This window comes from Rhyacophila brunnea, unplaced genomic scaffold, assembly GCF_057557595.1.
Source record: "Rhyacophila brunnea isolate RB1 unplaced genomic scaffold, BYU_Rbru_1.0 scaffold_24, whole genome shotgun sequence".
NCBI lineage: Eukaryota > Metazoa > Arthropoda > Insecta > Trichoptera > Rhyacophilidae > Rhyacophila > Rhyacophila brunnea.
Window position 1 is genome coordinate 1353131 of NW_028232904.1, and position 22579 is coordinate 1375709.

A 22579-nucleotide genomic window follows, 5' to 3' on the forward strand; every position below is an offset into this window, starting at 1 on the left:
GTAGGCACAGAAACATGTGAAATTGACCCATTCGCGGGATAAGAACCCGCACACCGCGGATTAAATTGGGAGCGTTCTAAACTCCTTCACACAGGGGGCGGGTATTATATATCCCGCCTGCTAACTACGTATTTAATAAAAAAGGTAATGCCATAAATATGTAGGCTTGTATAGTCAGAAGAAAAAATAATAAAACTTATGGAAAAGTTTTTTCGGATCATTAAAAGTTTTTCTTCTCAGGGCAAAGTTCCTTTAAGAAAATCAAATTACCGTGACGGTCCCTGCTAAGCACTCAGCGAAACCGGTGCTGCTCGTCCGGCCAAGTGTTGTTTAGTACCAGTAAGTACAGCTTTGTTGTGATATTGTTTTTTTTTTAGGAAAATATTTATTTTTTCTTTCCAACTACGTAACATGAGTTTAAAAGTAAAACTCTGTAATTGAATTTTCAACCGTGTGAGTAATTGTGGAGCTGAGGATTAAACAGATCCAAATGTGTAGGTGAACAAGACAATTATTAAATACATTTCAAGATTCTGTAATAGACGATTCAATGATATTCAATGATATTTGTGATACGGTCTCGTATCCCCTTTTCACATTGCTGAACTTGGCAGTAGAAGGTTGCGTGGAACATCGCGTTCACCACTGTGGGAATCATGGTGCCGTGGATGATGAAGTCTAGATTTGGTGGTTGCTCCGATGGATGGAGGAGCGAGTTTTACTTGCGGCGTAAACAGTCAGTACAAGAGTATTTTACAGTAGTTATGTTTCAATACGTATGATACTGTTCCGAGGTCCGAGTCTCGGTAGAATGAGATGTTGTGCGGAGCGATACAGAGACCGAGATACTAACAGACCGGGCATTTATATCTAGTGAATTATGATCCGCTATTTGTTGACGTACTCACAATCAAAATAATATTTAGGAAATAATTATTATAATTGAAACTGCTACTCTATATGGAGTCTACGTCATTGGATATGGCTGGCTATTCGGAAAAACTGATATGCGGAAATTATAATTGCAGTAAGCTATTTACTGAGTTTGTCATAATTGGACACTACGGGAAATGGATATTAAGGAATTTATAATTGCGGTCAGATATTTAACATCGCCGATCACTGACACGGATTGAGTTGTTTATCTCCATATATATTTATGTTTATTAGTAGATGAAGGGTATATTCCATGCAAAACATTCAAATTTCATACGTTGCTAAAAAAAATTGTATTCACATGAATGAGTTCTCATAATATATTTTAATATTAAGAATAAAACTATTATAATATTAAATGATTTTATATTCAATGTATATTTTAATCTTAAGTACCTATATATTATTGGGCTTCCACGAAGTGGAAGTTGTATTAAAATATGTTTTTAATTAACTATTTCTTTTATTCAAACGAATAATTCACAAGATTTAAGAATATATCATTCTGATTATTGAACATTATATAATTTAGTAAAACACTAACTGAGAGAGTATATCACAACCAATAGAAAAGACTTTTTTCAAAAAAGTTTTTTCTACTGGTTGTGATATACTCTCTCAGTTAGTGTTTTTCTAAATTATATAATGTAAAATATGTTTGTTTTTACGAGAAATGGGTATTAGCCACTTGCTCTACCGGGACCATATTCTGTGTACAATTAATTACATTTATAAAAACAACATGTAAATTTTTGCCAGACCCGGTATCACAACACGGAACCCACAACGTTTAAACCGACACGCTACCTCTCGGCCATCGTGGGCGTAAACATATATATATTGGAACTCAAACATAATCACAATATAGAAATATAATCTATAGAATTCCGGCTATACCCTTTACCAATTAAGCAACCTGTACTGTACCTAATCACAACGCAATTAACTACTACCATGAGTCCGAGGTGTTTCATCAAATTTCTTTCCTAGTACCTCAGTTGCAAAACTATGCTAGTACTGAACTAAAACATGATTCAATTATTATTTAAAACAACAATTTTTTGTTTTAAATTCAATTAAGTGCCACATGCTCAGCGTAGGTTAAAATGGAGCTTTTATGGTATTTTCAAAGCATAACGCTGGACATTCCTTAAACGTTTAGATATTATATTTATATAATTTATTATGAAGCCTTATTATCCTTTACATTTATTTTAAACATTTGATGACTGCATAAAGTATTTTTATTACATAACATAGTATTCTTTTAAACCTCTCGCTCTAATGCTTTAGAATATAGTCATATTTCAGTACATCCATGTGCAGTGGTGTGTTGGAACCTAACCGGAAAAAAAATATTTTTTTAAAAACTGTACATGTTCAAACATGGGCGTTGCCATGATCTTACTCCCTACTTCATTTATCGTTTGTCAATTTATGGCTACGGCCGTATGTTGTAGCTTAGCCACTGGGAAATGCCAATAGAAACGGCGTATTTCAAAAGATACTACCTTATTCTTAGGTCAATAATCATTATAAAGCAAACATTATTCGTAGGCTGTTTATCACATTTGAATGGTCAAAGACATAGCTTATAATCAGTATCTTTAGAACTATCTTCAAATGTGTTAATCGTGCCCATTTTTGACTAATAAAATGCTTAATTCTTATCAAACTTGGGATCAAAAAGATTATAAAATATAATTCTGTAACGTAAATATGTCACTATATAATGTTAACATTAATTTTACTAATGGTTTTGTAAATGCGTTTAAAAATCAATAAATGTAAAAAATCTTAACACCACTGCACATTTATGTACTGAAATATGACTATATTCTAAAACATTAGAGCGAGAGGTTTAAAAGAATGCTATTTTATGTAATAAAAATACTTTATGCAGTCATCAAATGTTTAAAATAAATATAAAAGATAATAAGGCTTCAAAATTATATAAATAGATAATCTACAACGTTTAAGGAATGTCCAGGATCATGCTTTGAACATAGCATAAAAGTTCCATTTTGACGTACGCTGGCATGTGGGCTGTTAAACCCTGCCTTTAACTAACCCATAATAGATCTATAAAATATCTAAATTTATGAATGACTTAATGTCATAATTTAAGATATTTTAAACAAAAAATAATATTTTTTATCTTGTATCTATTATGGTTTGGTTAGGTAGGGTTTAATTGCAATTTAAAAATAACCAATCCTAATAGCTGCAATTTGTATTCTTAGTTGAATGAAAACAAATATTTATGTCTGACAAAGTTTAGTGCGCACTATTCATGTCGGATCTCCACAGCCTACCTCCACCCTTCGCCACTAGTGGATAGAAATCCGGGTCACAGAAAATAATTCAAATGGAATAAATAGTACAAAACTGAAATCAAATATAATTTTGACCCTTCGGCCTATATTTGTTTCACATTGAGTTGCGAATCATGCGAAAGAATTTCATAGCAGAGCATCCTAAAACAAGTTTATGGAAAATATTGGGCGGTATAAGCTGTTACGAGTAAGGAAAAAGTGGGTTCAGAGGGTAAGAAAATGGGGTCGAATAAGGGATGGGAAAATGCCTAAGTCCAGCAGTCAACAACAAAAGTTCACGAAAAGGCGTATAAGTGAGAACAAGATAATGAATTATCTCTAAGTAACCGGCTTCGAAGTTTTTGCCCTAAATCCTGACGGAAGGCCATAATTATATAATAACAACTAAAGATTAAAATATTAGGGGTTTTAAATAAAAATAATGAGATAGGCACCTAATAACTATTATTTATTTAGGGTAGGTCATCATCATCATCATCAGCCTGAATCTATCCACTGCTGGATGAAGACCTCTTCAAGATGCTTCCACTTATCTCGGTCATGTGCATTGCGCTGCCACGTACTTCCGCAGAACTTTATTAATTCATCGATCCAGCTGCCTCTAGGTCTACATTGCGGACGTTTTTTACCTCTTGGATACCACTGGATGACTAAATTTGTCCAACGATTGTCTCTTCTTCGAGCTATGTATCCAGCCCATCTCTATTTGAGGCTTTTAATAAACTCTATTACATCACAAACCCCTGTCTGCTTCCTTATCTACTCATTCCCCTTTTTGTCCTTTCGCGTTATGCCCAGCATGCACTTCTCCATACCACTTTGTGCTACTCTGGATCTCTCTTTTACTTAGGGTCCATGTTTCACACGCATATTTGATCACGGGAAGCACACACTGGTTGAACACTTTGCGCTTTGGGCACAGTGGAAGGTCACTTTTGAAGACATTATTCAGGCGGCCAAAAGCAGTCCAGCCTAACTTTATTCTGCGACTCTGGTAATATATATTTATTTTGAAAAACCACAGAAATATTTTGCAAATCGTGGGGTTGCTGCCAAAAGTTGGTAAGTCGATACTTTAGGTAGTTATAATAAAAATCTAAGTCATCCGATATATATATAACATGCTGGTGGCGCTTTTTTGCAGTGGACTGTAATTTTGGGATGCTTGTGGATTATGGATCTAGGGGGGGCGGTTTACACGAGAGTTGTTCCAGGCACTAACCTTGGTTGTTAACAGGATTTTTTAATATTAGGTATATATTATATGGACTTTGTTAAAAATACCATTTTACATACCTATACCACCGGTGACAAAGACTTGTATTCCAACCCTCGCAGCTATCACCATAGTACCGGACACAGTGGTCCCTCCATTCATCCGAAATGCTACAGCCCTCGCCATGTCCCTCCTGGATACTTTAATGGTGTCAGATCCTTTGCCTCTTCCTTCGGCCAGGCCTGACAGCTGTTCATGACTGAGGCCAACGGAAATTCGACCTTGCAGTATGGCTATCGTGGCAGGTACTGCACCCTGAAAATATTGATAATTTGAAGTAATTTAAAGGCAGATCGATTATCAAATCTAAAATTTGTACGAATGATTATACGAGTATTTGTAACAAATTTGTTATTTTCTTCTTCTATTGGCTGCCACAAAAACAAAATGGTGGCTTGTATTCTAGTAATTTTTTGACAGATCCTAACACCATCCACGTAAATACATATTGTTAATACCTTGATTTACAATCATAAAAAGTAATCCCCAATATTAACAGAATTATATATATCCTCGGACGCAAACTTCCTCAATAGATTAAACTGATACAGATTCGACTCCCGCTTGGTAAATATTTTTTCTAATAGACTAATACATAGAAATTTTTGTATTTATTATTAAATATGTTTGGTTTATTTAATATGGTATTTTTCCATCTGAACTTCCTGAAACTTTACTTCTCCAAAATTCGGTGCTGATTTTCTTCATTTAAATATCAGTTAGAATTACAGATCAATAATTGCATACTATTTAAAGATTTTGCTAGTTTCCGTTAAACGTTTAACAGTCACTCAATATCGAGTCATCTCCACTGCCACGTATGTAATATGTATCTCTTTCCAAGATAGCAGACTCCAGAAGATTTGAAGAAAATACAAGTTAGGTTTAGACACTCCTTAAGGTTAATCTTAATTGTAAAACAAAACCATATTGAAAAAAAGCAAACCTGATCTCTGATTATCTGCTCCACTGCTACAGCAGTATCCAGATTATGAGGGTAAGGCATTCCATGAGTGATGATAGTTGACTCCAACGCCACGATTGGTTTTCCATCTTCAAGTCCTCGTGCCACTTCTTCCGATAAGTCTATAAGACCTTGGGAAATTCTCGGACCACTTGAGTACAATCTCTTTTGCATCCAAAAATTTGAAGGTGATAATTCCGGATTGAAAATTTTTGAAACATAAGGCTTTGTACTATTTTTTATATTGTATTTGTTGAAAGTTTTTAGTACATAGTTTTCTGGTTCATTAGAAAGTAAAGAAATTGTTTTATTTAAACTAAAACTACATTGTTGTAGATAGTTATTAGTTAGAAATGTTTTTGATGTTTGCTTTCCATGTCTCATAGATATTTTATAAGCAGACAGCATTTTTGATCTGGAAAGAAAAGGGAAAATTAATTCGTAATATATATGTCGGAGTCAGCAATGTGGATAGTCATGGTGTTCTGGTTGAAGAGGTCGTCAGAAGTAGAGATGAGAAGTCGAGATTTGGTGGTTGCTCCGATGGATGGAGACGCGAGTTTTATTTGCAGCAACAGTCGGTACAAGAGTATGTTAAAGTAGTTATGTTACAATACCTATGATACTGTTCCGAGGTCCGATCTCGGTAGAATGAGATGTTGTGCGGAGCGATACAGAGATTGTGATACTAACAGACCGGGAACTTATATTCGGGTGACATCTCCAATGAATTATGATCCGCTATTTATTGACGTACTCACAATCAAAACAATATCTTGAAAAGAATATTTAGGAAATAATTATTATAATTGAGTCAGCTACTATAATATGGGGTTTGCGTCATTATATATAGCTGACTATGTGGAAAAATGGATATCGCGAAAATAATCTGCAGTAAGCTATTTACTGAGTTTACAATAATCGGACACTCCGGGAAATGGATATTATTAGAGAATTTGTAACTTCGGTAATACCGATTTCACCGATCAATATGCTGACACGGATTGAGCTGTTTATCACCATATATATTATATGAAAATTCAGGTAAGATAAAAAATAGTAGAGATATCCAACTCAACTCGTGGTACAAATTTCACAGTCCTGTCATTTGTAAACTTTCAAATATTTCGCGCGTGTTTTTTGACATATCGTCAGTGAAAGGTCTACCATTTAAAACAATGGATCGTTTCTCTAACGCACAACGCATAAAAATCGTCCAATCATAACTACGTAAATGGCAAATTTTTGACTGTCATAATGCGAAAATTAAAGTCAGAAATTTTACAATATTTTATTCTCATACTTTATGAGTATCGATAATTTAATGCGCATGCTGAATGTATTACTAATAGGTATCTATTATATTTACCATTGGGGAGGGGTGGAGGTAGGCTGTTAAGATTCGACCTAAATAGTGCACACCATACTTTGTCAGTCATACTTATTCGTTTTCAATGAACTAAGAAAACAATTTTCAAATGGTGCTGGTTAGTTTTTAAATTTCCATTAAACCATTATAAAACCAAACCATAATAGTTTAGGTATGCTATGGTCGATCCAACAAAAATAGCGCACACCTTTTCAGTCAAACGTAATTGTTTTCGTTAAATTAAGAATACATATTGTAGATAGTGTTGGTTAATTTTTTAAATTTAATTATTAAGCCCTGCCTGCGATAAAAATATTCTTCCATCTATAAATAATTATGTATGGTGTAACGGCATAATTTTAGATAATTTATAGATATAAATAACTATTATTTGTTATGGCTTGGATTAGGCTAGGATCAATTGAATTTTTAAAACTAACCACCACTATCTACACATTGTAGTATTAATTCCATGAAAACAAATACGTTTGACTGACAAAGTTAAGTGTGCGTTATTTATGTCGCATCTTAACAGCCAACTTCCAAATACTTAAAATTCCCAACACTATTTTTACACTCGCTTCTTTAGTTAGTAATTAACTGTATTCTGGAGTCAGTATGAATTTCCATTGGTGAGTGTGGATAGTGCCTGAAGATGCCGAAAGGCAAAACCCTGATCGCAAAGTACCCTCGATCTATAGTTTATTTTCAATAATATATATATTATTATTTTTCTTTATGATTTTACGGAGGCTTTGACTAGAAGAGGATCCACCGATTAGGTTCTCACTCCAATTCTGTTAGTCCGACTTATCCACCGCCAGGGCACCTTTCAATTCGTCGACATTCTTAAAGATATCCGCAATTCGCAGCTGTACTTACTCTGTGTCTATATTATTATTTAGAAATTCATTAAAAAAAGATCCATTTTACAACGTTTTATTAGCTCGTATTCTTGTTTTTCCGGTGGTTGTTTGTCCAGTACAAATCTTGCAACCGATTTTTAACTAACTCCCCGACTAGCTAGACATTTGAAACTTATAGAATATATCAGAACACGATGCCAATGCATTCTTTTAATACTTTTAGCCATCTTTAAGCAGAATTGAATTCATTTTCAGTTAATTCTGTTTTGTATGGAAAGTTATTTCAGAAAAATCCGTAAAGAGTAAAAGACTATTATCGGTTGCTAAGTAGGTGGTCCTAGCAACTAAATTATTAATATATAGGTGTATTACTATGGAAATCAAAATAAAGTGTCAAAATGACTTTTCAGTATTCTATATTTGTTTGTTTTTTATTTACTTCATATCAAGTACAAGTTTGAGCATACTGGGCATAATAATTCAACAGAAAATTAAAAAACGTTGTACATAAAAGTTATTTTTATCTTGTAATTATTTGTTGTTCAGTAGTAGTCTTGAGATTTTTAGAGGTCAATATCGTAATTGTGTTCTCTGCTCAGAGCACCGAGAGACCATCACTACTTTTATAGTATTGGGCAGTCTTTAATGACATGCCACACTATGTGTTTCATTTTCAGTTAATTCTGTTTTGTATGGAAAGTTATTTCAGAAAAATCCGTAAAGAGTAAAAGACTATTATCGGTTGCTAAGTAGGTGGTCCTAGCAACTAAATTATTAATATATAGGTGCATTACTATGGAAATCAAAATAAAGTGTCAAAATGACTTTTCAGTATTCTATATTTGTTTGTTATTTATTTACTTCATATCAAGTACAAGTTTGAGCATATTGAGAACAACGGAAAATTTCACAGAAACATTCATTTTCAGTTAATTCTATTTTGAATGGAAAGTTATTACAGAAAAATCCGTAAAAAGTAAAAGTCTATTATTGGTTGCTAAGTGGGTGTAAATTATTAATATATACATGCGTTACTATGGAAATCAAAATGAAATGTCAAAATGTTTGTCATTTCAGAATTCTATATTTGTTTGTGTGTTTGTTTTTTATTGACTTCATATTAAGTACAAATTTGAGCATATTGAGCATAATAATTCAACACAAAGTTTAAAAACGTTTTATATAAAAAGTTCTTTTTATATAAAACGTTTTATTTAGCTTCAGTCTACGTGTAGCATATATTAAACTGAAGCCCTGATAGTGCCCAATCTCCAATAGGGGCTGGGGATGAATAAGACGCAAAATAGTGACGAATAACCAACGTCAGTCCAATAGTTGATTTATCAAACGTATTTCCTTCGTCAGCAATGAGATTATTTGTCCCTTCTCGCCAATTCGACTATTTACTTTTTAGTGCCTTGTTTCTAATAATCCAAAACTCCCCACGTCAGAATCATAGCGAGCCCTACGATATAGCTTATATCCCAAAGTTATTATCCGCGGCCCTCTAAACAAAGATTTTTACGGCAGAAAAACGGAAATAACGTCGTAATAAGTACGACCGGGACGCAATAAACACATAAAACTTGCGTAAAAGTCGTCCCGAAAAGCATTCGCGAACTGTACGTAGCTCGCAGTCGGGGTGTAAAGTTTTTTACTGCGAACTTGTTCATTTCTGAGGTACGTATATACATAGTTGTTACTTGCGAGAGATGCCGGACCTTCTCATCTAGACGAAACTGTACTGAATGGTGGAGTCTAAACGGTCAGAACTTTGCAGGATCTGATATTGCTATTTTGAACGCCAAAATTCACAGCACTTCGAACTCCTTCAAATTTATTTATTTTACATAAATATTGAACATGACAAATTTAAATCGTCCGGAATATCAAATAATAATTACAAGATAAAAAGAACTTTTTATATACCACGTTTTTAAATTTTCTGTTGAATCATTAGCCGGCTCGCACATCACAACTCGCCTCGTGTGCCTAACCGACATAAATCAAAGCTTCCAAGAATGGGCAGGCGGTGTTCCTTGATAAAACCTCGCACATCTGCCTAGCGATATCGACATTCGCCGCATCGTGGCTGCTCCGAACGCGGCGACAGTCTGGAGAGAAATGGCCGTTTGTGCAGCTGTGCGCTTGCGCGGAGTCGGCTTTATTTAGTTCCAACATGCAGGCTGTATGACATGCGACATGTTGCATCTGCGGATCGTCTCGCGTTGCAGTTGCATCGGCCAATCTGCGAAGCTCCATTTGATAACGTTTGTTTCTTGGTTTACGATGACGTCACATCATGCGGCGAGTTATGATGTGCGAGCCCTCTTATATGTAACAAATTATATGTATTAATAATTTAGGACAAATAAGGCAATTGTCAACAAATCATTTTTTTGCTATTTAGCAACAAACAAACAAATATAGAATACTGAAATGTCATTTTGATTTCCTTAGTAATGCATGTATATATTAATAATTTAGTTGCTAGGACCCGTCCCTTAGCAACCAATAATTAATAGTGGATTGGATTACGGATTTCTTCCGAAATAACTTTTCATACAAAACAGAATTAACTGAAAATGAATTCAATTCTGCTTAAAGATGACTAAATGTATTAAAAGAATGCATTGGCATCCTGTTCTGATATATTCTAAAAGTTTCAAATGTCTAGCTAGTCAGGTAGTCGATTGCAAGATTTGTACTGGATAAACAACCACCGGACAAACAAGAATACAAGCTAAGAAAAACGTGGTAAAAATAAGTATTAACAATATTTAAATAAAGATAATAAGTAAAATAATGGATTACATGGAAGCACACAGAATTACCCTATATTAAAAACTTATAAAACAACGTCTATCTACGACCCAATTGACATTACCAAAGACAAGTTTGTTCCGCACATTAGAAAAACAAACAACGTATGCTCCCGATTTCTACGAAAATTATCAGTGGCTCATAAGTCAATACTACCAAGAATGACAGTTTCCATCTACACATAGTATTTCAGCATATCTAAGAGATAGTCAGTCGGATAAAGCCACCAATAATATCCATACAGCCTAAAGGTAATGAGTCTCAAAAATTTCTTCTGGGCCTTCTCCACCATAAGATTGTACTTCAACCGATGCGGGGCCCAGAGAATAAACTCCTATCAAACCTGTAACATCAGAAAGACCCAGGAAATATTTGTTAACTGTTTATCTACTAATCGTCAGTTCACAATTAAACCAATTAGCTACGTTCACGTCCCAGCATTGGGACATAGGGCACAGGATCGGCTACGGCAACGGAACCTTTGATATTGTGCCACAAGGGTACAAAGTGTCGCACTCTCTGACGGCATCTGGAAAACATGTCCCAGCCACGTCAAACGTCGGAGGCTGCTGTGTCCGCTCACGAACTCTAGTGCTTGTAAATCGGTCGTATCAATGTACATCTGAGATTTGGCGGAAACATCGATTCTAAAAGTTCAAATGCCGAAACCAACCAATTATATACTGAATAAATTATAGTATAATAACATTATGTAGCTTGGGATGTCTCCAATATACTTATTTTAAAATGAATGAATTAAAATGAAAGAGTTAATGCACCAATTATTATTATTAACTTATTATTTCGAACAAAATTTAGAAGAAATAATTTATGTTTTTCAGGATCACACACACTATATTTGGACCATCGAAGCAGCGTAAAGGATAGTGTACGAATAATGAGTGATACGTATAACGGATCTATGGGATATTGACATAACCTCGAAAGATATTTGAATGTTGGAAGCTGCAGGGTTTCTTAGTAAAGAGATACAGTGTAGTATTTACGACGAAATATAAACGAAACGAAATAGACCGGTTCTTTGTTTTCTATATAAATATTCATCACAAACCTCCATCTATCTGCAGTTAGAGAGAGTATGACTTCGTGAAAGTCCGATTCTCACAGTGTATAGAGGTTTAATGAGGTCCCAAAGGGCCTCCGCATAAGCCTCCGGGTGCTCTTACGATATGAAAAGTCGAAGAACATTTTTCACCGGCCCTCGAGCTACGTGAAAAATGTCACTTTCCCAGAGTGTATTAACGCTACTGCTCGGACCGTAGACCCTCTACGGGGCTACGGCGTAGACGATTACTTCTCGATATTTGTTACATAAGAATAATATAATATGACATTACATAATATAACGCTATGTTTGTATTGTCCGATGATATCGCTGGTCGTATTCTTGGACGATTGTTGCCAACTTCGGTTTCATATAGTTATTTAGACTCGTAGTTCAAAGCCGGCTTGAAAATAGATCTATTGGTTGAGCTCCACATTAGTTAAGTTCAATTCAATTCAATTTATTTTGAAACAAATACATATGATAAACTAGATTCTTTGACTAGCTTTTAATTATTTTGTTTTGTAAGAAAAAGGACCGCTTATTGGAATGCCGTTGGTATATTTTTATACACTCTAACTTATATTACTAAATTATTTAATGGTTTCTCGTTGTTTTTTTAAGTACCAACTGTCATACTGACGTTTAATAGTTTGTTTACGTAAAGAATTGAAAATGGCCGATAATAATAAATTCGCTGCCTAGGCAACAGAACAATTCTAAACTATAATATTATACTGTATAATCGTCACGATTGCAGTATAATACTGTGGCGAAAAGGTAGTGAATTCGGCTGATAATCGAAGAATCGGTGGTTCGAATCCAATCATGTGCGTTTTTTTTTCGTGTGAAAAAAGAAATTATGTGTTACATGTCACACGCCAAAAATACACTATGATCTGATTTCCCAAATGCGCCAAAAGAAGTATAACTTCAAAAATATACGACGGCACTTGAACCTGTAACCATTGATTCGCGCGGCTGGATAGCCAACATTGTAAGGCAATTTGATAAGCATTCAAGTTCCGTCGGGTGTCGTATATATTTTTTAAAGATTTTTCTAGTGTGGATATGCATGAGATGTTTTGAAATTATATATGTTCAATATTCGTCACTGTACAGGCTAACTTCCGCAACCCTAACTTTTTAAGCGATTTATAACTTGACAAAACATATTCCAGCCAAATTGTAACCCTCTCTAAACGTAAGCCACAGGGTACGTACAGAGTAAGCCACTCAATTTGTAATAAAAGCATATAATTTATAAAATAATAAATAAATATTATATAAGATAATAATTAAATTCAAAGCCCAAAGTTTTTTTCACTTCCTGAACAATTTGATATTTGAGGGCTACAAGTAGCTTGTACAGTGAAGATATTATAGAATGTTACATTCTCAAATCTTGTATATTACGTTCAATAAAAGAAATAATTTATTTGTTATAATTCATTATTTTGAAGCAGGGTACAGAGTGAGTCGATTGTTTAGACAACGTATCAGCTTAAGTATGTATGGTGGAGAAGGTTTTTTTTATTACATGAAGAGTTTTATCAACTATGCGTACCGAAATTTACTAATGAGTTTGTGTTATTTTATAACTTTACTATTGTCAATATAGTGCAGTTAAAGTGCAAAATGAACTATGTCAAGTGGAAAATGAATAAAATTGCTAAAATTTTAATGTATAATTGGTTTATTGGGGTGGGAATATTTTAAGAGAATTTTTTTGTTGAACAAGATTCGGTTAGTCTTCTTCTTATTGTGCCATCCCCTAGCGGAGGTTGGCCGCCATCAAGGCGTTATCTTTGTCATCTGCTACCCGGAACAGTTCGGTGGAGCTGCACTTGTACCAATCACGAAGGTTCTTAAGCCACGAAATGCGGCGCCGTCCTCTGCTACGCTTCCCATTGATCTTTCCTTGAACGACAAGTTGGGGAATGCTGTATTTTTGTCCTCTCATAATGTGGCCGAGGTACTGTAGTTTCCTGGTTTTGATACCACGTAGAACTTCTCGGTCCTTCCCCATTCGATTGAGAACTTCAACATTTGTTACCCGGTCAGTCCAAGGAATTTTGAGGATGCATCTATACAGCCACATCCTGAAAGCTTCAAGTCTCCGTAACATCTCTTTATTCGGTTAGTAATTAAGGCATTTAATTGATACCTACCTTGTTTTAATATATAAAACCGATAGCCAACATTATTATCGCAATTTGATAGCATTTTATATAAGAACTACAAGTTAAATTCTTCATAATTAAGTATAATGCTCGTAGCTTAATTTCAAAAGCACACTGGCGCGAATTCAGTAGTTACAGGTTCAAGTCCCGTCGGGTGTCTTATATATGAAATGTTTTCAAAAAAAAATGTTGACCATGTCCGATCCTAATAAGATCATATTATGGGCCTCGACATCGAGTGGAGGTTTATATTAACAGATTTTGTTATTACGAGAAATGGATGTAAGCCACTTGCTTAACCCATTTGGTCCATACTCTGGCTCAAACACAAATTGAAAAACATTATGTGTATTTGTCAGACCCAGGATTCGAACCTGGGACCTACGACACTATAGACCGATGCTTAAGCCGCGTGACCATCGTGGGTATGTAGGTTAATTATTACTGTTTATATTTTCGTCAGCTGAAAGCAGAACTATTCTAACTTACAATTGAAATACTTTGCAGAAGAGTTTTTTGAAACAGCCTACTTCAGTTATTTATTATTTATATGGACGAGTGTATGCACCATTTTTTTCATCAATAATCTTACTAAAATAATTAATGCATCCATTTATCCATAAAGATAATAAATAATTTCAGTAACTTGTTTTAAAAAACTCTCTCCTCAAAAATTTCAAATGTAAGTTAGAATAGTTCTGCATTCACTGACATTTTGTTATGTCTGGGAATTCTGAATTAATAACTTGTTTTAATTTCTTTTATTGTGTTAACTGTCAATTCATGGTGGAACTGTATTGTATTGTTGTTTAATTTAATAAAACGCAATTTTTTTGTAGTAATTATTCCACTTTTAATCAATAAATTAGGACCGGTTTCGTCCGCCTCTGAGGGACATTTTGAACTGAACTTTTTTTTTCAACTTTTTTTAAGTAACTTTAAAAAATTATACGTTGTCGCATTTTATTCGTCGTTTTGATTATTCACCAGATGGCCAACTCCTAAATGGCAAACCAGGTGCAGAGATATCGATGTTAAATCGTTGTATTCCTAGATCTGGTACTGCAGGTATAAATGGTAATAAATTCGATGCAACGGCGCCGCAAAACGTAATAGCAATATATGTATTGATCCGACGAAGCCCTTGCGCTAAATCTTCTAAAGTGCATACAAATGCACTTTGCAATTTCCACGCCCAATTAAATCCAACACTCGAACCGGAAACGGATGAGCGCCGAGTGTTTTCCATTCAACGTCGCGACGCTTTCTGATATTAAGGATAAAGTCAAGCGAAGCGGTAAAGGAATGCGACAAAGTGTTAGGACACGCGCAGACACTGCGGCTCCATCACACTTAGAGTTGGGTTTCGGGAATTCTCGAGAAATTTTCGAGATTTTCTATCCCGAATCTCCAAAATTGAAATTTTTAACATTTCGGGAAATCCCGGATCTCGCGAATCTTTTCTCTGGATTTGGGATATCTTTATTATTAAATATTAATTGAAAAAACGATTTTCTATACGGAAAAAGTGGACAGAAAACACAAAACGTTCAAAGACTGGTCGGGGCATTAACACAATTAAGCCAACGTCGACTCAAAATGAGCGCAATTTTTGCAACATCGGGGAATTTTGTGTGTCAATAGCGTACGCGATTGTCAGACGCCACGATTGACAGTCTGTGTTTTTTAAAATGTTGTTTTAATGAGTAATGTTTTGAATTATTTTTGTTTTCCTACTTCTATTTTGTTTGTCTTCTTAAATAAATAAAAAAAAATCATATTTAGTTAGAATTTGTCTGTATTTACACTGACTTTAGGTTTTTTACAGGTTTTTATTTAATTTCCCGATATCTCGAGAATTCTCGAGAACTCTTTTCTGGAAATCCTTTACGCTATAGTGAAACACTAATTTTACGTTTTTCAAGTGACTTATAGAAATTTAAAAATAGGAAAAACGTAAGTAAAATAAAAATGAATTTATTTTTTGTTTAAAAAAATAATATATACAAATCTGTTTTGCAGCTTCGTAACTCTGATATATCCAATACATATTTCTTTCTTCTTTCTTTCACCCTGTACAGCCCGGCACATGTTTGCGCCACTTCTCTTAGACTTAGTCCATCGCCAACTCTTGCGCCTCCCGCCAGACCTGTAGCGCGTACATCGCACATATTATAGCACCACTGCATGGTGAGACAGGGCCGGCCACGGCAACGGAATCCTTGACGCTGTGGGACACATGTTCCAGTTACAAGAAGCGTCTCTTCGTGATAACCTCAATATTACGTAATATATAAACTTCAAAAGTGAAGTAAATTAAATTTATCTTACGATTTAACAATGTTATTACGTAGTATTTTATCCATAATTCGTGGGCTTGCTCTACATCTATACTCTACAGCATCTATGAACAACACTACACTAATATACATACATATATTATATTCTTTTCAACACTACAATAGGCCATGAGGCCCAATAATAGTAGTGTTGTGAGTAGAGATTGCAATACCGAATGAAATGTCAATACCGGTTTTTCGGTATTTATTATTATACCGAAATTATTATTATTATTTTAACATTATAAAAACAGAAGTATTTGCTATCAATAAATATAGCTATTAAAATCTCTTTTGAATATTATTTTATAGCAAAAACCTACATACCTACATTTATTATGTTGACATTCAAAAAATATATAGGTATTCATCATAATTATTGTAGAACTAGTGATTTTTACAAATAATTTGAATATATTGATAATTTTAACTAAAGCGCTGAAAAGTTCATCAAGTGCAAATAAGTCCGGCTGCAGGAAAAACTTCTTATATTCAACGCTTGTACAGTCATCAATAATTATAGAATTATTGAACATTTTTGTCACGGATGTTTTCTATTTCGAAATAATATTATGATAATAATTCATTGCGACAATTACTTATATAAATATATTTGATGAAATTTGTTTTATTATTTTTTCACCTCTATTGAATTCACTATATATATTATTTGCATTTTAGCAGCACACGACTTATAATTATTCATTTTAAAAAACGTAAACAAGTGTGCTTTCTTAATACCAAAAATTCCGGTATTTTGGATTTTGAAAACCGGTATTTCGGTATTGATAAATACTGGATTACCGGTTTTGAAATACCGGTATTGCAATCCCTAGTTGTGAGACAATAATAAAATTAGTAATAGAAGTGAAACAATCACAAATACTTTGAGAAAGTCATATAAACATTGTGACCTCGCATGGAATCGAATCTGGAGCCCCCGTATGAAAGGCCAGCGCAGGGCAAAGCATTATTTTCTTCATTTCTAACCGATCTCTATCATTTTGCATCAGATATTTAATATCTTAAAACAATTTCAATATAAAAATAAAAAATATCTATCAGAAATTTGGTAAAACTATAATTTATGATGGTTTTTTTATCAACCAGTGCCCATTCAGGTGTTTTTTTTTTTTGATTTTTTGATATATTTTTTTCAAATAAAACAAATAAATAATGGTTGTACATATTATTTATTTAATCATAAGAAAAGTTACAATTCATTTTTTATTTTTTTACAACCATTTACGTAGGTACATACAAAATTTACATACAAAACATAGTATGCAAAGCGGTACGTTACATTGCTTACAAAAATAAGATATGCGTTTTGGCTCTCTAGCCGTACTACAATAAGCACATCGACAGCTCTTTTTCTTAGATTTACTCATGAACTGAAAATAAATAAAACATATTATCGTAACAGTACCTGCCGACCTACAACATTACCATATTACGAAATGACCGAGAAAAATGGAGTATGATGAGGGAGGCCTTCATCCAGCAGTGTATAGACCACAGCTGATGATGATGTTACTTCTACAGTCAAATATAATACAATACAAACCCATGAAAGTTGCGATATTGATAGTAATTTAGTACTTTAGCATTCAATTGATGTCACAACTAACAAAAAAACACCATTTCTTCGCGGATATTTTGAAAACTTTTCCGATCCCAAATATTTTGAGTAAAACTAAAATTTATTTATGATAGTATACTATATTCACAATAAAATATAACTATACACAGCTGCCTAAGCCACTTTTTTATTTTTAAAATAATTCTAGAAGTCAGCCGTGCGAATTGCAAATTTGAGGTTATGTACTTCCCGCTTGGCAATAGAATGATGAAACAAGTACTCAATCACAAAATATTTGTAAAAAATATAATGTGAATCGATAAATAAATGCATATTAAATACTTATGTACATACCTTTTTTCACAACACATAATATAAATGGGAACAAAATGACTTGCAAAGTCAAGTGTCACTCGCGAATTTGTCGAGTCGCGACCGCAAACGCGCAATGGCTGATACATCGACCAATCGTTGAAATAGTGTTTTGCGAGCGATTGACGTACACTTCATATTAGATGGTTTATTTCATAACCAGAGAACGTTCTCGACAACGTCTTGACGCACTAAGGTTGATATTTCCATATTTAGTGTATGACTTATAGCTCATAAATGAGATGGTCGATAAATAAACCGTTTTCGACCTTTGCCCTATAAAGGGTTATTAACGCAATGGACTATCAGGGCCGTTTGGTTTACGTCAACGCGTTCTTTCGCTTCCTCTTGAACTGACAATGTTTTTCTCTGCTGTGACATTATTTGAACGTATGTAAACAAAATAATTACAAGATAAAAAGAACTTTTTATATACCACATTTTTAAATTTTCTGTTGAATCATATCTTGACAATTCTATGTATTAATAATTTAGGACAAATAAGGCAATTGTCAACAAATCATTTTTTTTTGCTATTTTGCAACAAACAAACAATTAATATAGAATACTGAAATGTCATTTAGAACGTATATTAACGAACTTATATATTAATAATTTAGTTGCTAGGACAACCCCCTTAGTAACAAATAATAGTGGATTGGATTACGGATTTCTTTCCAAATAACTTTTCATACAAAACAGAATTAACTGAAAATGAATTCAATTCTACTTAAAGATGGCTAAAAGTATTAAAAGAATGCATTGGTATCGTGATCTGATATATTCTAAGAGTTTCAAATGTCCAGCTAGTCAGGACGTTAGTTAAAAATCGATTGCAAGATTTGTACTGGATAAACAACAAGCGGACAAACAAGAATACGAGCTAATAAAAACGCTGTAATAACACGAAGCATCAAAAAATTGAATATATGAAATAAATAATATTCGATTCATCTAAATAATTTGACTACCCGATCCGCGGCGCTGGTCGCGTCGCTAATTCACCGCGCCGCTTCGCCACGACATTAACCTTAAGCCTTCCGAAGGCTCTAATATGGTTACCATGGTAACGGCACGTCGCTATCTACCGCGGCCTTTCTTTGTGTGTCATAATAACTCGTTCATGATTGCTCTTTTTATAATTGCAATTTTGCATTCGTAGACGCCACGGTACCGATTTTATAGTGTGAGAAATTGCAACTAAAAATACAAAATACAGTAGAACCTCGATTATCCGGATTATTTCCATTAAAAGACAAATTGGATATAATCGATGCTTTGAAACGCGGTGACTCGGGACGTTATCTCTCTAATAAATATTATGTCGGAACGTCAAATAATGTAATAATGTAATGTAATATTTTGTAATGTAATAATGTAATAGTTTTCAACAATAGGTGCGACGAAATTTCTGACTGGCTGGCAATCAGAGAGCGAAAGTCGAGCTGTGAACACGTCAATTTATTTTGTGATGGCGACGGGGGAATTAATTCTTAAATCGTGTAAATATGACTAAAAAACGTTACCCATTTCCTTGAAAAAGAAAACATGTAAATGAATATATTATTATTATTAGTAACAGAACAATAAACATAAGTTTAAATGGACGCATGTTGACAATTTTTTATGACAAATTATGTTTCGTTCTGCACGCGTCGTTCGCACGAAGTCACGATCGTTTTAGACCGTGCCTCAGCTGAAGTATAGCCTTAAAACGCCTTAATAAAATTACCGCCGAAGGCGATTTATTTTACGATCACAGCAAATTTGTGACGTGCGTTTATCTCACTTATCTGGTCGATCCTTCAGACAAGAGCCCTGTCCCCCACCCCTTTGTGAGGGACATGGTGATTTCCAAAGTTCAGTCAAATTTTCATCTGGCAAATCGTCTCGATTCATTTTCTTAGTGTATGGCCGAATGTTTTCTATTGAGTAACCACCGATTAACGTATTTTGAAGGATCGGAAAAGTGTCAAAGGTGGTCCGACGAGTTTGACGAACAAAAGTGCCGAAACTGTTTTGGTCTTCAATGTCGCCCTTATTAGGGTAATAAATAGATTCTTTTTTGTTCGCTACTTTCTAAAATTCGCGTTCACATTCACTTGAAGAAATGGTAATAGAAATTAATACATCACCCGATCCTCTTTTTGCACGGAGGATACGTACCAAAGACTACTGTGCAAAACAAAACCGTGTAAAAAAGATAAGGTGCCCATACAAAAATGGTAGATAGGTTCCATTACTTAAAATGAACTCAAAATACGAAATTATTGAACTCAAAAATAAATCGAATTTATTTATTATTTATACATAAAAATACATAGTTTTCGATTTAAATTAAATTTAGCATAGAGAAATATATTCATTCAGTGTCGCTACTTGACAATATACGTGCCTGTTTACTGCTGTTTTTCGCTGGCGAAAAATCACTCTCATCGCTGGAAATATTTTATGATGCTGTCGCCGCACCACGCGGCGCGTCTTTCGTATCGAACCCGAAGTGACTGACTAGTGGCGCCATGTATGTACATATGAATGCCTGGGTGGCATCCGGTAACAACACGTATGCACCAGTGGCGTGCGGTCCATTGCAACGCATTTTACAACGTTTTTATTAGCTCGTATTCTTATTTGTCCGGTGGTTGTCCAGTACAAATCTTGCAATCGATTTTTAACTGACTTCTCGACTAGCTAGACATTTGAGACTTTTAGAATATATCAGAACACGATGCCAATGCATTCTTTTAATACTTTTAGCCATCTTGAAGCAGAATTGAATTCATGTTAAGTTAATTCTGTTTTGTATGGAAAGTTATTTCAGGAAAATTCGTAAAAAGTAAAAGACTATTATTCGTTGCTAAGGGGGTGGTCCTAGCAACTAAATTATTAATATATACGTGCATTACTATGGAAATCAAAATGAAATGTCAAGATGACATTTCAGTATTCTATATGTGTTTGTTTGTTTGTTTTTTATTTACTTCATATCAAGTATAAGTTTGAGTATATTGAGCATGATAATTCAACAGAAAATTTAAAAACGTTGTATATAAAAAGTTCTTTTTGTCTTGTATTTATTTTTGATAAATACGTATTCTTATTCTTTTTAGTTTTTTTTTAAACCGTGTTAAAGCAAAAAAAAATCAGAGTAAATAAAAAATAATCAGTACTATTTTTAAACCGTGTTATTTCGAAACCGTGCAAAAAAACCCTGCAAAAAGAGGATCGGGTGTATATCAAACACGATAGTTTTTCAGGATATGTCTTTTCATATGAGATGATTCAGAAAAATTAACTTGTACTATGTAAGCAGGAACATTGTTTCGTCTAATTACTTTTGAAACATGAAAAATACCGTGAAAAAACGTGCCGGAACGCCGTTCTACCGCGGTACATGACAAAAAAAAGCCCTGACTACGAGTATATGGCTACTTAATGACAGCTTACTGTCAAACGTAATGCCAAGATCCCTTACACATGGTATTCGCGAAAGAACTCTGCCATGCATCGAATATTGGAAAAATAATACTCGCGAGGCTCTGGTAAACGATAAAATATTGCATTTTTCAATATTGAAGTCCAGTTTGTTACGCCTGCCCCAATCTAATTTATTATCTACATCAGCAATTTCCAAACTGGGATGCGCGGAGTGTTGCAAGGGGAGGCGCGAAAAGTTTAACACAATTAATGTACCCACAGGTTTGCAAATGCATAGTTTATAAAACGGCCGCTAGTTATATAGACCACATAAAAAAACAGTCCTATAAAAGGTTGTTTGCAAACCTGTCTGAAAATATGGAGACTTTATAAATATGGAGAATTTTATAATACCTCACTTCTATACTATTGTGAAGCGCGCTAGTTATCTCGTGAAAAAATGAAATAAAAGGATCAAATCATAATGTTGAAATTTGAGGCAACTTTGTTTAGGAATGATAATTTTGTTGTTGAAACTTGTTGAAATTTTTAAAAAATTAAGTGAATATATCAATAAAAGGACCAATAATGCATTCATTGCTTTAAAAGGTCAAAATAAAGGCATTCATAAAAAGTTGGAGCTTTGGAAATCAAAGTTACAAAAAAAAATAAGTTCGCCATGTGGCGCGAACACTTTTAAATGATTTCTGCAAACAAAAATCTATTTACTGAGTTCTTGCTAATGCACTTTTCAAATTATTTTATTAATAGTATAAAAAAGGCGCTGCTTTGTTTCAGTACTATTAAATATTTTAATTACGTGGTTGTGCATCGCAATTTGATGTGATACTCGTACCTATATGATGATTGATATACTTAAATTAATGATAACTCCCGTGTATAATTTAGGAAACACTACATTAGAGCACCACACTACCCTTAACCTCAGCGATGGTTGGTGGGCACGCTTCAGGATGTAGGGCCCATGATAGAATCTATTTGTCAATGAACGATGATGAATTTGGATTGACTACTATTGAAATTGATTGT

General features: G+C 34.1%; 1 protein-coding gene across 9 annotated transcripts in view; it reads right to left on the reverse strand.

Annotated features, from left to right (window-relative positions):
• LOC147068868 (uncharacterized) overlaps positions 1-22579 on the reverse strand; it is a 149239-nt gene that overhangs the window by 80026 nt on the left and 46634 nt on the right. For 8 of the 9 annotated variants that reach the window (XM_085951392.1, XM_085951395.1, XM_085951391.1 and 5 more), the window contains 2 exons: positions 5495-5927; positions 4569-4803 (listed from right to left, as the gene is read on the reverse strand). In XM_085951392.1, coding sequence (XP_085807518.1) covers positions 4569-4803; positions 5495-5920 — 661 coding nt within the window. In that variant the 5' untranslated portion in view covers positions 5921-5927. Of the gene's footprint in view, positions 1-4568; positions 4804-5494; positions 5928-15826; positions 16042-22579 lie in introns of those variants that run through there. The other variant, XM_085951396.1, reaches the window with a different exon arrangement.